The sequence below is a fragment of the Gambusia affinis genome, linkage group LG06 (assembly GCF_019740435.1).
Source record: "Gambusia affinis linkage group LG06, SWU_Gaff_1.0, whole genome shotgun sequence".
NCBI classification, from domain to species: Eukaryota; Metazoa; Chordata; class Actinopteri; order Cyprinodontiformes; family Poeciliidae; genus Gambusia; species Gambusia affinis.
The window spans coordinates 4,370,288-4,385,501 of NC_057873.1; the positions used below are offsets into that span (position 1 = coordinate 4,370,288).

At 36.8% G+C, this 15,214-nt stretch overlaps 1 protein-coding gene across 1 annotated transcript in view; it reads left to right on the forward strand.

Moving 5' to 3' along the window:
• Positions 1 to 1,969: 1,969 nt before the first annotated feature.
• The window catches only part of LOC122832865 (tyrosine-protein kinase receptor UFO), a 50,636-nt gene continuing 37,391 nt past the window's right edge, over positions 1,970 to 15,214 (forward strand). Inside the window, 5 exon segments of the mRNA XM_044120050.1 lie at positions 1,970 to 2,436; positions 9,320 to 9,527; positions 10,756 to 10,856; positions 10,933 to 10,972; positions 10,974 to 11,104. Of these exon segments, the coding sequence (XP_043975985.1) occupies positions 2,292 to 2,436; positions 9,320 to 9,527; positions 10,756 to 10,856; positions 10,933 to 10,972; positions 10,974 to 11,104 (625 nt within the window). The 5' untranslated portion in view covers positions 1,970 to 2,291.

A 15,214-nucleotide genomic window follows, 5' to 3' on the forward strand; every position in this document is an offset into this window, starting at 1 on the left:
ACACATGTAAAAACAAACATGCAAACTGAATCCAAACTCAGTTAATTTGTCAATACGTTTGCTGAATGTTTTTTCTGTGTAATTATATATTTATGAATTAAAAGAAAAGAAGAAATAAAAAATATCCTATCTGATGTCAGGAAACTTTTTGAGTTTGTCAGCAAAATATTATCAAATTCTCTCGGTTTTAGTGATACTAACTCCCACCAACAGGGGGCAGTATTTCTTCTACTACTGCCTCAGCTTTACTTGTTGTCAAGTTATGATCCATAATCAATATGGTGAGTAACAAAAAGTCACATTAATCTGATTTAACCGTCACAAATAAGCACAAACAATCAGTAATTCTCTGTTCTCCACTAGAGTGGGGACAAATTATTACAAAAATATTACAATAAAATTAGGAATTTACTTCAAAAACACAAAATCATACCAAGTATTTTTGATATAGTTTCTATTACAAATATCTTTGTGCACTTGAAATAAAATAAAACTAATTTACATAACTTTTCAGAAAGATATAAGAACTTGTTTTCAGTAAATAATTCCTTAACATTGATTATTATTGATTATTCCTTAATATTGATTAGAATATAACATGGACAAATTTTATAAGTGAAATAATCTGAAAGTGAAACAGATATTTTTTATGAATATTAAGAAATTATTAACTTTAAACAAGTTTCTATTTCTTGCTGAAAAGGTTATTGTAAGTTAGGTTTGCCTTATTTAAAATTTAAATAGGATGTTTATACTACAAACTAGACCAGAAATACTTGGATAGGTTTAATGTTTTTGCTGTTTTATTGCAAAAAAAAATATATAATAATAATAATAATCGCAAAATAACTGAAATTTTGAAGAGACTATGGTTTTTGGTGGGTTTAAATAAAAGTTGGCCCCCAAATAAAATTTGCTTCGGGTCTCACATAAGTTTGGACCGGCACTGCTTGGAATATCTGAACTGGAATATCAGCTGATACGACTTTTTTATTCACATTAAATGAAACTTTTTTTATCAAAAACATCTGATTTAACTAGTGAAGAATCAAAATAAACAGATTTTTTAAATCCTGACAGTCGTTATAGTAAAATCTCAACTCGTTAGATGTTTTGTAACGGCTTTATTTGGGTTTGCTCTGCTGACAGCGTCCTCCTGGGAAAACAGCAGGCCTGCAGGCAGTATAGTGCAGGGGTTCCCAAAGGGAGGCCCGGGGGCCATTTGTGGCCCCTGGGCTAATTGCGTCTGGCCCCTGACTTCAGCTCAAGAATGATGCAACTTTACAGATACGCAGATGGAAACGGTTTATTTATTTAAATGTTTAAATAACGTTTAAAGATTTAAAAAGTATTTATTTAAATAAATATTAAAATAATATTTAAGTAGTTAAATATTATTTCGTCAAGTAAACAAGTAAGTAAATAAATGTTAAAATATTATTTAAATATTTATTATGTATTAGTAAATATTTTTAACTAATAATCATATGTATTACCAATATTATTGTTATTTAGAAAGTATTTAACTGTATTATTTTATTGTATTTAAAACATTTTATTATTACGTTGTTTTTTTAAAACAACTCTTAATTTTTTTATTTAAAAAAAGATTTTCCATTTTTAGTTAGATCAAAATTACAGAGTCAAATCTTACTACAGAAATTAACTGCTAAATTATTTTGATTTCTACTAAAGTTTTTTATCTAGAAGCTTTTCAACAACAAATTTAATCCTTAGTTTATTCTTGACGGGGTGCAAGAACATTTTTTTAACCTCCAAGTCCCTTTGAATTAAGTTTGTGCACCCCTGATCTAATGTAATTAAAGAAAAAGAAAAGAAAAGGACAATCAGCATGCTGCAGGGCTGCTCACCACCCTGGAAAAGAGGAGGAGGAACAGCGGGAGGAGGAGGAGGGTGGAAAGATTTTGAGTTGAGGAATTTCAATCCTGTTTGTAGGAGAGAGGGGGTTAAAGAAAGTCAGAGGGGGGAATGTCTGAAGAGAGGAAAACCGTCGGGAAACAGGCTGGTTTAAAAATACTCCCTCTATAGCCAGAAATAGACTTTGTACAACCTAATCTAGGTGCAACGGAAGCTTGTCGCGCTTTAATTGTGGACGAACTGGAGGTTTGTTGACCACAAAGAAAGAAAAGGAACAACTTTGGAGCAGAAGTTTGTCATCTTTGAAAGGGGGAAACGAAACGGCTGAATCTGCTTCGCCTTCCCAGCTGTGGATTCAAAACATTCTCAGCGTCCAGATCCAAACCAGAGCGAAACGCAGCGGAGATGCTTTGATGGAGTTCCGCTCCAGGTTGGCTGTTTTCCCCTTCACGCCCAGTTTTCCAGGTGATCTGCCGGGAGGAACCATGGCGCGCTGGAGGTGCTGCTTTCTCATCCTCAGCGTCGTTTTTGCGCCCGTCTCTGGCGCACAGCTGTCAGGTAAATACAGATTATCCACCGTGATCAGTGCGACTGTATAAGTAATGAGCAATTTGCCCCGTGAGTTTCCTTTTGATGTTCACTCATTAAAGTAATTTGCTTTGAGGGCGCTGAGCAGCCGCAACATCTGGCTAACATAAATTGCTCTAAAGAAAAACGCAACTTGGTAATTTATTATTGTTGTGGTTGCAGACCTATAGCTTAACTGAACACCTAAACTATGAAAGACATCCCCCAATCAGAATTAAGTTGAAAAAACATAAACATAAACAATCCACTTCTATATGCATCTTTCCGTGTGTTGGCAGTTTGATGGAAGGAAGTTGAACAGGTTTTCTGTGATGCATCTCAGTGGAATCAGTGACTCAATGAAAAGGTTGCTGTGATTGGTCAGGATCAGATTTACTCTACTATTAACAGAAGGCAACAACTTTAGCGTGAAATTAGTCTGGAAAATGTTTTAAATACAATAATCTTAATTATTTGAAAAATGATTTTCATTTATTTTAAATTGTTGTCTCAATCAATCTTGTGTTGCTCATACATTGTGGTAGATAGACAGACGTATTTACTTATTAGGGGAAAATGGCTGTCCAAACAAACTTTGCCCTCGTTAAATTAGGACGTAAATGTGATTAGATACTTTTTTTCGGTTAAATTTTGCCACCAACACATTAGCCTGGTTCTGGTGCTTTTTTCCTCCAGCAAACCACAGTAACAGCCTCAGTCTTCAAACGAAGAAAAACAGTCGTGAACCTTTCCGTGAATGGCTAGTTTACCAAAGTTACTCCAGAAAGCATAAACACTTCATCCAGGCTAGCCAGGCTAGCTTTTTCCCTCTGAATTTCTGCCGGGCCAATCAGCGAAGGCAGTCGTCAATCCGGGCCAATCAGGCTGATTGACCCAGCCTGGCTAGCCAGAAGGCGGAGTTGTGAACGATGATGTCAATTTTCTGCGCTGTTTCAGAATTGTAGTCTGCCTGTTGTCTTGCTATGGCGGTGTTTTCAGATATTGAAATAACATTAGCAGCCGCCTCCTTCGGCTCGGTACTTCTCTCTTCGCAGTGGAAGATTGTTGTTTCCAGCGCAAACTACTTCCGGTAGGCTTCATGGCGTCGAACAGGCGAATTACATACGTCACGCGCCGACCGTTTGCGAACTCTAGGCTTCTCCTTCTTCTTGTTGTTTTCTGTTACGACGGATCGTAAACACAAGGGTTTTTGTCACATTTACTGACTAATATCTTGGTCATCCCAAAAATCTTTGGGGGGATAAAGGGATGTGGAAGCCAAATGGTAACTTTTTGTACCGTTACATTCATATGCTACCACTGCTTTAGGACCCAAAGCGCCATACTGGCAGTTAATCATGGCGGTGATGTTATGGTCTTGACCTGCTTTGCTTGGTCAGGACTTGGACGACTTGTTATAACAGATTGAACTGTGAATACTGGATCTTTTACGGCTATTTAACAGGACAGTGATCCAAAGTACACTAGTAAATACACCTTTAATTGAATGAAAGAAGGGTTTTACAATGGCCTAGTCAAAATCTGGGGTTAAATCTAATTGAGATGCTGTGGCAAACATCTGAATTAAATCAATTATAAAAACAAAAGTGGACTAAAAGTCTTCAACAGTGATGAACACTGCTCACCACGTGTGAAGACTCCGGGAAGAGAAACTTTTTCACACCGAGTCAAATTGATCTGGTTAACTGTCTATTTTAATGAATGATATAATGTTTTTGGCAAGTTGATGTTAAAGCACAATAATAAATATAGGGACAAAACACACAAAATAAAACTGTGGAGTAAAAGTGACACCAAACAACCTTTTGATTTAATGCTTTTCTGAAACTTTTTCTTTACTGTTACACATATGTCTTTATCTTTAGCAACTCAATTCAAAATATTTTGTTATTAATATGCATTGCATATTTCAATATAAGATTCTACCAATAATTGCACTCAAGTTGTCCAATCTGATTGGGTTATTGCACACATATTGTAATATTTACTGCAATTAAATTGTGCAACTCTAGTTTGAATGCAAAAAGTTACTAGATAATAGTTTTATTGTGAACACTTATCAGCCTTCACATCTTGCTGATTTGCCGGCTTGTTGTTGTTCTTAAAGTCGTGGTTTTCCAGCTAATTTTAAAATTAGACTCATGTGGGATCCTAAAGAGATGTTCCAGCAAGAAAAGGCCTTTAAATCTTGATAAAGTGGAAACTTTAGTGAAGCAACACAATCAGCCAAGCAGAAGAGAAAAAAATCATCTAAAATGTTTCGTATTAGATATGCTAGGAATATTGTTTTTCTCTTCAGAAAGCTGTGGAGTGTGATGGACGAGTTGGAGCTGCAGATACACTGAAACTGTTACGACACTCAAATCCAAACCAGCGAAGCAGGAAACAAACCTCGTTGAAGCTGAAGTTGGACTCGTTTAACTCAGATTACAACAGAATTGAAACTCAGAGAAACCAGTTAAATGTGTTTCAGGAGGAATCTGCTGTAAGGGACAAAACTGTATAACAGACTGCAGCTAATGGAATCTATTATTCTATTGATTATTCAAATGATTAGTCGATCAATTGAGTAAAAAATTTGTCATATTCTGAAGATTTTTCATCTAAACACTTAAGCTTATTTTATACATTACTATAACTACATTAAAGGAAATACTAAATAAACTTTTTTAAATAAGAAAATAAACATTTTATTGCCTAAAATGCAATCACAAAGCAGTCCTTTAGTGCTGTTCAAAGTGTGAGCGCCTCCCGAGATAGAGCACTAGGAGAAGCTGCGAGGAAAAAAATAAACCGGAAAAGCTATCTGCTTGCTGTCTAGTGATGTGAAATCTTTACGCAGATCAACTCTGTGGATTTAGGAAAAAGTTGGTACTGTGGGGTGTGTGGACGGGATCAGTGGAAATGTTTCTTAGAGGATGTTCTTTGGCCAGTGATGTCAAGCGTTACTGACGTCGGACCACTTTTTCAGTAATCTAGTAATCTTCAAATCCAGTAGTCAGACTACAGTTACTTATCAAAATCATTTTTGCGTTACTATCTTCTTTTGTTATTTAATCGTATTTCCTCTACTCGTCTTGTCGAGTGACCGACGTCTCTATGCGACAGAAATGTAAACAATGGAGGGAGATGCGCGTTTTGTTGGTGGAAAAACTGGAACTATTTTGAGTTTCTGTCGACAAGTCCGATTATCATAAGCGGCTTTGGGCTTCATTTTTTTAAAGTCGCTTGCAGATTTAATGAGCGGCGGGTTGCGCCTTTTTGGGCTCGTTTTTGAACGTGAAGTTGCTCATTTGGGCTTGGAAATAAGCAGAGACTCACAATAAATCCCAGAATTTGTCCGTCATTAAGGTAGTTTTACTCCGTCTCTCCCTGTTCATCATTTCCAGGATGATCCGTCCCGCTGTGTCTTTGTTAATGTCAAGTTAATATATTACCTCTCAATGACATCGAGCTTCGCGTTGCGCTCCAGAAAACTGCAAACATCGAGACCAATATGAACAGCGCAATAAACGTGAAAACAGCCACGAATAAACGTGTCCGTAGTTGGCAATAGTTATAATGGCAAGTTAGCACCGTTATAATTATTAATATTACGGTAAGTGTCGCAGCCATCGGAGCTGTGGAGCTGCAGTAGGAGCTCTGTGCTGCGACATCAAACTCAGATCTGGAGGCTGGGGGGCGGGGGCCTTTAAAATTCTTCTTAGAGTTTTCCAGACAACAGTGGACCACACAAATTACTCATGTTTTTTATTTTTTTGTACAATCTGCTCTTCAGTTCAACCTTATCAGTGGAGACACATTGTTGATGTTACCATTATAAAATAACTTACAATTAAGTATTGGCAAAGCTCAATGTGATTTTCACAGGAGGCAGAGCGTTGTTGTTAGCAGCTGCTGAAAGTAACAAAAAAGTTACTTAATCCTGCAGTTAGTTACTTTCCTGCAGTTAGTTACTACTTGACTTGGAAGTAATTTGTTCCACACCGCCCTCCACCACAGGCCTTAAGCTCCTTGAAGGGGGGCTCACCCTTTCATACTTTGAAAACCCCTGCTTTAGTGAATGTTAGATAATTTGTTGCATAGCATGCATCTGCAGATAACAAATAATCAATCCAGTGTAGAATTGATCTGTTGATTATTTTTTGAATAATAATTGGATGTAAAGACGCCTTATTTACAGAATTTAAACCAGGTGAAGCCAAAACCATGAAACTGAATACAACATATTTACAGACATTTTTTATATATATATATATATATATATATATATATATATATATATATATATATATATATATATATATATATATATATATATATATATATATATATATATATATATATATATATATATTTATGCTAAATGTAGATGCTTTTGTACAATTGGCTTAATTGCTGCTCTGAATATGTTTTTCTTTTAGCAAATTGTCTTTTTCTTTGAGTCCATAAGGTCCAGTTAACGATTAATCAACAACTAAATAATTTGACGATTATTTCAATTATCGATTAATCATGATTAATCCAATTAATCATTTCAGCACTGCTTAAAATTAGCTTATTTTTTTTATTCTTACCGTCTTACAAGTTTGAGAATGATTTGAGAAGTGGGGGTGGGCTGCTCAGAGGTGTGAATGTTTGCCATATGACTCAACTCTGCTGGGTCTGAGTCAGGCCCTGGAAATGATGGATGGGCCGAGGGGGCAACAGCGGAGGAGAAAGAGTTTGGACCAAAGGGAAGGCGCCGAAATCCAAAAGCAATGAATCCAAAGAATGGTATGGAAAGGGCAAAGGCGCAGCTCTGAAACGGAGGGGAGGAATAACGCTGAAAAAGTCAGAAACGGGGAGGGAATGTGAGGAGGATAACAGCGCAACCTTTGTGAGGTATTTTTGGTATGTGCACATTCAGATTCTGCAGCATGGATGCAACTCGGAAGGGTTCAGACCATAAGAAAAGGAGGTTAGGGGACAAAAGCGAGGGGATGGATTAGCTACAAATGAATTACTAGAGAAAGACACACACACACACACGCACACACACACACACACACACACACACACACACACAGAGAGAGAGTTTGTCCACTGGCTGGCTCTCTGGATATCTACATTCTCATAAAAGGGTTACAAGCTTCCCTGAAAGCAGCCAAATGAGACAGTGAAGCTCAACCAAGCATGGAAATAAAAGGCAAGAAGGACTTTTGATGCAAAAGCCACAAAGAGACAAAAACAAAGCAGAGCAGCTTCAAAATCCCAATTTGTTATGCAGAAAGTAAACAGTGCTGACTGTGGAATCTGCAGTTAACAGGAGAAGTATTCCAGCTCAACCCTCTGGGATCAGAGGTCAAAGGTCGGCCCCTGACTCAAATTTAGATGGCAAGCTTGGGAAAATCTGTGCTGGGAGATAAATAGCAACAATAAAAGTGAGAGAACAGAAGCACAGTTTGCATGTGTTGCTTAAATGATACAGTCTACTTTCCCTTTAATGCTGGGGTGCCCAAACTGTGGGTCGGGGGCCATTTGCGGCCCATGGACTGATTGCGTCTGGGTCCTGATGATACAAATTTGACCCAAAGCACAGGTGTTTGATGTAGGAAGGAAAATCTCGGTAACAACAGCAACTATTTGTCTTTAAATAACCACATTGTTTGTGTTTTCTTGCCATGGCTGCATCTATCCAGTGACCTTTACTTAAAACCTTTCTTTGTTGCACCCAAATCTAGTTTTAATTAATTTATTAAACGTTTTCAAAGAGACTGACCTGAATTCAAATATTTTACTCAAAAGTAGGCCTGTCGCAGTAATCAATTAATCAATAAATCAATTAATCGTATGATAAATTGAAACAAACTCAATAATTTCCATTTGCATGGTTTATTGTTTTTCTCTTTTCTGTCTTTATACCAAAAACTGGATGATAAAAATCTTCAGACTGGTTCTTTGGTCTCAGCTAGCTCTATTTTAAGGACTATTTTGTTTACAGAGACTTCATAATTCATTTAATTTTAGTTTATGTTGTTTTGTTTGTTTATTTAAATTGTTTAAATTATAATCTCTGAATTATAGTTTGAAGTTGATCAATCTTTGAGAATGTGTTCTTGCATTATTACCATTTTATTACTTGGTGTCAAAACAGCTATATTATCATTTATCGCAGTAAATGTTCGGACAATTTAATATCCAGCTAAAGTTGTTATCATTACTCAGAAGCTACTGGTGATGCATTCACACCAGCCAAGTTTAGTCTGTTTTAGTCAAACTCCAGTTCGTTTATCTAGAAAGTCCGGTTCGTTTGCGGAGGTGTGAATGAAAAAAGAGAACAAACTCTGGTCCACTTATAGCCTCGGCCTCGGCTCACATGAAGTGAACTCTAGTGCGGTTTGAATGCACATTAGCAGCAAGTGGATTATAGAAGCAGGAAGTGGACTACTGTGCAAGGGATTCTGGGTAAATAAAACTGAAGCAAACTAGCGCGGGAGAAATGGCTCGTGGATTTTTACCAAAGACAAATGAGAAATCCTGCAACTGCTAAAATCTGACGCTACTCCATTTTTGTGAAGAAGGAAGTTGCACTTCAGAGGTTTTTGAGTCGTTTCCTTGGGTTGTTCTTGGTACAGATGTTACAGTTTTTATTTATTCCTTGCCTTCCATAATCACTCACTACTTTGAATTGGTCTTGTAAATAAATTCCCACTAAAACAAATTGAAGTTTGTGGTTTTACAGTAAGGAAATGTGAAACATCTTCTGCTGTTTTCATCTCAACCAAAACTGAAGACTTATTTTTACACGACTTTTAATTCTTGGCTCTCAAAATGATTTGTCATTTTCTTCTTCCTCATCTCTCAAACAAAGACCTGAAGTTTGAAAAGAGTCCCAGCACCGTCGTCTCCTCCCTGGGCAAACCGGTCAGGATGCACTGCGAGCTGAAGGGAACCGGAGACGAGAACGCGGTCCCGCCCGATCTGGTCTGGCTCAAAGACGGCGCTCCTCTTCAGTTCGAAGACACGGACCAGTCCCAGACCATCACCGACAACACCTGGACCGTCACCAGCACGCTCAAGTAGGAAGCAGCTCTTTCACAATTATTAATGAGAAAAATGCAGAAAAATTATCATTGCTGCATTTTATCTGCTTTCCAAACCGGGTTTGGTGCTGAATTATGTGATATTGTTGGTTTCCAGTGGTTTTATATCAGGAGGTGCTCAAAGTGTGGCTCGTGGGCCATTTGTGGCCCTTGAATTGATTTTGTATGGCCCCCAACTGCCATTCCAGAATGATCCAGTTTTGACCCATCCAGCTCTAGTGGTTGATGTAGAGACTCTTTGTTTGGAATTAGTGTATAATTATTATTTTCTTACAATGCAGAATATTTAGCACAACACAAAAAATGTGTTTTTATAACCAAGCTGATGTAATGAGTAGAACCGTGTTTGTCCAGAAAGTTTAACTGAAAAGTCGACTTCGCTGCACCGAAATCATTAAACCTGGTTAAATGGAACAAAGTGACCCAAATCCTGTCCTAATACTGAGAATCAATTTGTCAAATTTGTCACAAAAGTTTTTATTCAAAAAAAGAAGAAAACTTATACAACTTGATTGCTTTATTTTAGGCTTTTTTTTAATTGGCACATGCGACAAAAAGTTTACACAACTCTAAAAATAATAATAATAATATAGAAAATCCTTTTTCTTTCTAGTTGCTGCTGAAATCTACGACAGAGTATTAAGGCCATAGTAAGAAAAATAAAATAAAACTAATAAATAAATAAAATCTTGAGAAAAAGAACATAAAATTACAAGAATAAAGTCATAACATTATGAAAATAAAACTATTACAACCATAAAATCAAAAATAACACAAGAATAAAGTTGTAACAAAGTCAATATTTTGAGAACAAATTAACAGTATTATGAGAAAAATGTAATATTCCCAGAATAAAGTCATACAACATCAAAGTCAAGATAATAAAAGTATAAAGTCATAATAATTTCAGAATAAAGTCAGAAAGTTTTGGCAATAAAGTTGTAATTTTATGACTTTATTCTCGTAAATTACGACTTTATTCTTGTAATATTAGTGTTAAAAGTCCGTCTGTTTGTTTAGCACTACATTACCCATGATGCATCTGTGATTTTGTTCTTGTGTAACTTTTTTCTCATCTTTTTATTTTTTAATTTTGTTAGCGTGACACTAATCCTCCGCCGTAAAAATCTGCTTGTTTCTCCCGTTTCATCAGTTTTTACCTGTTTCTTCCAGACCCTCACCATCATTTCTATCCACCCCACAGAATCGACAAGGTCCAGCTGTCGGACATGGGCCCCTACAGGTGTGCCGTCGAGTCCGAAGGCAACCAGACTCTGTCCGACGTCGGGCGCATTCAGCTGGAAGGTGAGCTTCCAAACCTCTGGGACGTGTTTGTGTCTTCACTGTGAAAGGAAAATTGATTCAGCAACTTCCTGCTCAGGCCTTCCTCATTTCTCTGCCTGGAGGAGTTCCGTGAGTATGAGGCCAGTCTGGCGAATGTGTGGCTCACGGACCTCCAGATCCGGTCAAGGTCATCTGGCTGCGCGATGGAGCTGAAATGAACTCCTTGAATGACCCGGTGGCGCTGTCGCCTTCAGCACTCAACCTCACAGGTAGAACCTGAAAACTGCATGTAATACTGTCATGAGTTGGTGACGATGGACGTCGATGTGTAATAACGATGGTTTTAATGACAAACACGAAGAGAACAGAAATCCAGGCAGCACAGGTGAGTTCTAGAGCTCAGAGAGGAACCAGGACTGATGACAAAGACTATCACAGCAAAGACAAGGACCCGACGGGGAGCAGGTCACACAGGTGGGATCAAATACACTCAGGGGAATAATCAGGGAGGTAGCTGGAGACAATCAGGGGGAAGACGAAACTACACAGGAACTGAATGAACAGGAAAACATATACAAAACTCCATATCCTCACAAAAACTCTAAAAACTTTAAATCAAACAATTTAAAAACCACTAGAGTGAAACGATTAATCAGATTAATCGTGATTAATCGATTACTGATGTAATTGTCAACTAATTTGATAACTGATTAATCGTTAACTGGAGTATAAGACTCAAAAAGGACATTTTTCAGAAATTAAATAAAAACCATACAATAAAAAACCCAGTTCTTTATCTGTAAATATGTTCTACCCAGAACTCCTCAAGGGTCAGAGATTTAGCTTAATCTGGTTCAAATATTGTAAAAAATATATATATATTTTTATGAAAAAAGTAACATATCAGCCCTAATCGGGATTAATCGATTATTGATACAGCTAATTTAATAACCAATTAATCATTAACCGGAGTTTACAACTCAAAAAGGACATTTTTCAGTAAATGAGAAAATTTTCTTCCATCCATCCATTTTTTTCCTGGCTTCATCCGTGCGGGTCTGAGGCCCAGTCTTTCTCAACAGCAGACTCTCAGAAGATCTGCAGCATCTTGCAAACCTGATAAATGACTTCCCTCCCTGAAGTCCAGTCTCGTCCTGATTCATCTGATTAAACATGATTAAAATTAATTGATTAACTGGGAAAATGTAATTATTTATTTTCCAGAATTAATCAGATTAATCCGTGATTAATCGGATTAGTCTTACTAATCAGATGAATTAATCAGAATAATCGATTAATTGTTAATTATTGATGCAATTGTCATCTGATTTAATAATTTAATTGATTAATTGTTAACTGAGACTCAAATTGGATATTTTTTCAGGGATTTAGCCAAAACTATTCAAAAATATATATTTCATTAAAAAAAAAGAAAATCATCTGTCATTAAATATGTTCATACAACAGCACTAAGAAAACGCTACAAAAACTAAAATACAGTTATGAGAATAAAGTTTCTTAATGAGTCAATCTAAAGTTGACTGATCTTGTTGACTAACGATTAGTTAGTAAGCATCCTTTTTCTTAAAAATGTGAGTTTTGTCTTTTTTTAAGAAGATTGGCCATATTTACTGGATTTTTAAAAGTCTGTGCATTCTGCAAAGTTCTTCATTTAATCACTTAATCTTACTTTATTTAACATTAGAAATGCATAAAAGATAAAAATAAACATTCATGGCAAATAATGAACATTTGCAGCTAAAAAATGCTTAAAAATGTGAAAAGCTGAGTCGTTTTTCTTTACGTAACATCAAATAGGGCTGGTATGGTGATTATTAATTTGATAAAAAAAAATTGTTTTTTTACAATATTTGGACCAAGAGAAGATAAAACTTTGATGCCTGAGGAGTTCTGAGTAGTAGGGAGGCCGCCAGGGACATGGCAAATTTTTTTTATTTTGTGTTACCGCACAATAATCTGCTGATCAGTTCATGCGGCATAATTGAACACTGTAAGTCTTTCTTACGGTGGCCGCCGTACTTTCTGCTTTAATATAAGGTTATGTGAGGTTTTTCCATGAATGTTAATATCTCTTTGTGAAATATCTGAAGTTTTTTTTTTCTTTCTTTAGTATAGAAAGGCACCACAAACCTATAATATAAACAGAAACTTTCCGTAAGTAGGAAAGAAATAAAAATACATCCAAATACATCTATTTCTGAGCTATTATCGCAGGTAACAAGTCATCTGACAGTTTTGATTGCGTCTCTGTTGTGTTCGTGGTCTGAAAACTGAAGTTTTGCTTTGACGAAGGCGCCACTAGCAGACTGGACCCATGAAGAGAGCATTTTCCAGACCAGATGGGAACAACTTTTGTTATTGTTGTTTGTTGGTTTGAGTTTCTTGTGCTTTTTATTTTTATGACAGGTTTGCCTTTTCTTTAGTGCACACTTGCTTCTTTTTTCAGTTCAGTTTCAGAAATACTTTATTGATCCCAAATGGAAATTAAATGTTATTATAGCTTATCAAGATTCTTCAAAGAGCCATTGAAGATGGCTGTCGGCAGCTGAAGCAGTCTGTACCACACTGAACCTGAAGAAGCCTCTGACTGAAGATGGAGGCTCCGCCTTCCCAAGACAATCTGATGAAGAGGATGGTCAGGATTGTCCCTAATTTTCCTGATCCTATGAAGAATCCTTCTCTGCATGATCATCTTCCACAGTCGTCCCCAGAACAGAACCAGCCTGTTGAGCGTTTTTAGTTTCCTGGTTCTGATGCTGCTGCCCCAACAGATGACGCTCTCAACAGCAGACTTGTAGAAGATCTGCAGCATCTTGGTGCAAACCTTGAAGGACGGTAGCTTCCTCCTGAAGTCCAGTCTGCTCTGTCCCTTCCTATAGACGCTTCACTGTTGTGTCTCCAGTCCAGTCTGTTGTTCAGATGAACACCAAGGTGTTTATATCCCTCAACCACCTCCACTTCTTCTCCCATGATGGAAACAGGTTTGCTCTAATCCTGTTCCTCCTGAAAGCAGCAGCCATCTCCTTTGTTGGTTTCAAGTTTTCCCTGGAGCCCCGGCTTCCTGGCCACAGTCTGAAATCATGACTGTTCAGTCAATTGCGCTCTAAATTCTTCTTCGGCATGAATGAAATTAAATTTCATGATATTAAATGACCTTTTTGAGTCTTTATGCTCCAGTTAGGGATTAATCAGTTACTAAATTATCATTGTGGTGATTATTTAGTCAAGTAGAGTTGACTAGCAACACCTCGCTGCTGCACTGAGATTCTTCGTCTGTAAAATTAGACACCAATTATTTAACAGCCTGTGATCAACTTTAGTTTGAGATGAACCAGGTCACAACAAGACACAAGCAAACAGAAATGCTTTCACTGCATTTCATTCAGCCGAGGGCAGCCGTGACGCAGTTTGAGGTTGGTGAGGTTTTTGTTTTTTTGTCTTTTTTTTTTTGAGGGAGGAAATTGGAAATGTTTTAGCAGTGGGACGGGAATTGTGGCACAATGGCTGCTAGTTGTTTTCTTCTTTACAGTGTAAATAGAAAACCTTTTAAATTAGTTTTCACATTACGTTTGGAGCAAATATGGAAGTTACAATGTATTTTGGGGGAGCACAAACAAAAATATGAGTTGGAAATTATAAAAACAAATTCTGTAGAAATGATATTACATTATTATTGTCAGGCAGATTTTCATGACCTGAGCCGAACATTATGGGGGAACATTTTCAGAAAGTTCTTTAGAGGATAAAACAGGGCGACCAAATAATTATAATCCAGTAAGTCACTCCAAAAAAAATAAGATCAAAGTATTTTTGTTTAGTTTCTAGTGAAACAATCTTAGTAAATTTCACATAAAACAAAAGTAATTTTCCACCAAGATAGGGGAGCGGGTTTTATGTTTAGTAATTCCTAAACATAAAAGAGTACTAGATCCACTGGCAGATTATTCTACTTAAAACATGGGAAAATCTGTTATCATAAGTGAAATTATCTGCCACTAGAACTACTACTTTTTCGTTACCTAGCAACCCCAGCCAAGCCCAGCTGTTACCTAGCAACCAAGTTTGAGTTCCACTGGCTGGTTAATTCACTGATAACACAGGAAAAGTGTCTTTTTGTGAAATAGGAACTAGAACCTTTTCATCAATATTAAATAATTATTCACTTAAAAGAGAAAAGTTATTTGTGAGTTAGTTTTGTCTCATTTAAAGTATAATAAGACATTTCCAGAAGAAACTGGACCGAAATGCTTTTGTTTTTGTAGTCTGATTCATTGTATGAAGCTGTTGAGCGGCTCTGATTGAAACCAGAGTACAGTGAGGAAGTAAAGAAACGGATGTTAATAAGAAAAAAAGAAATA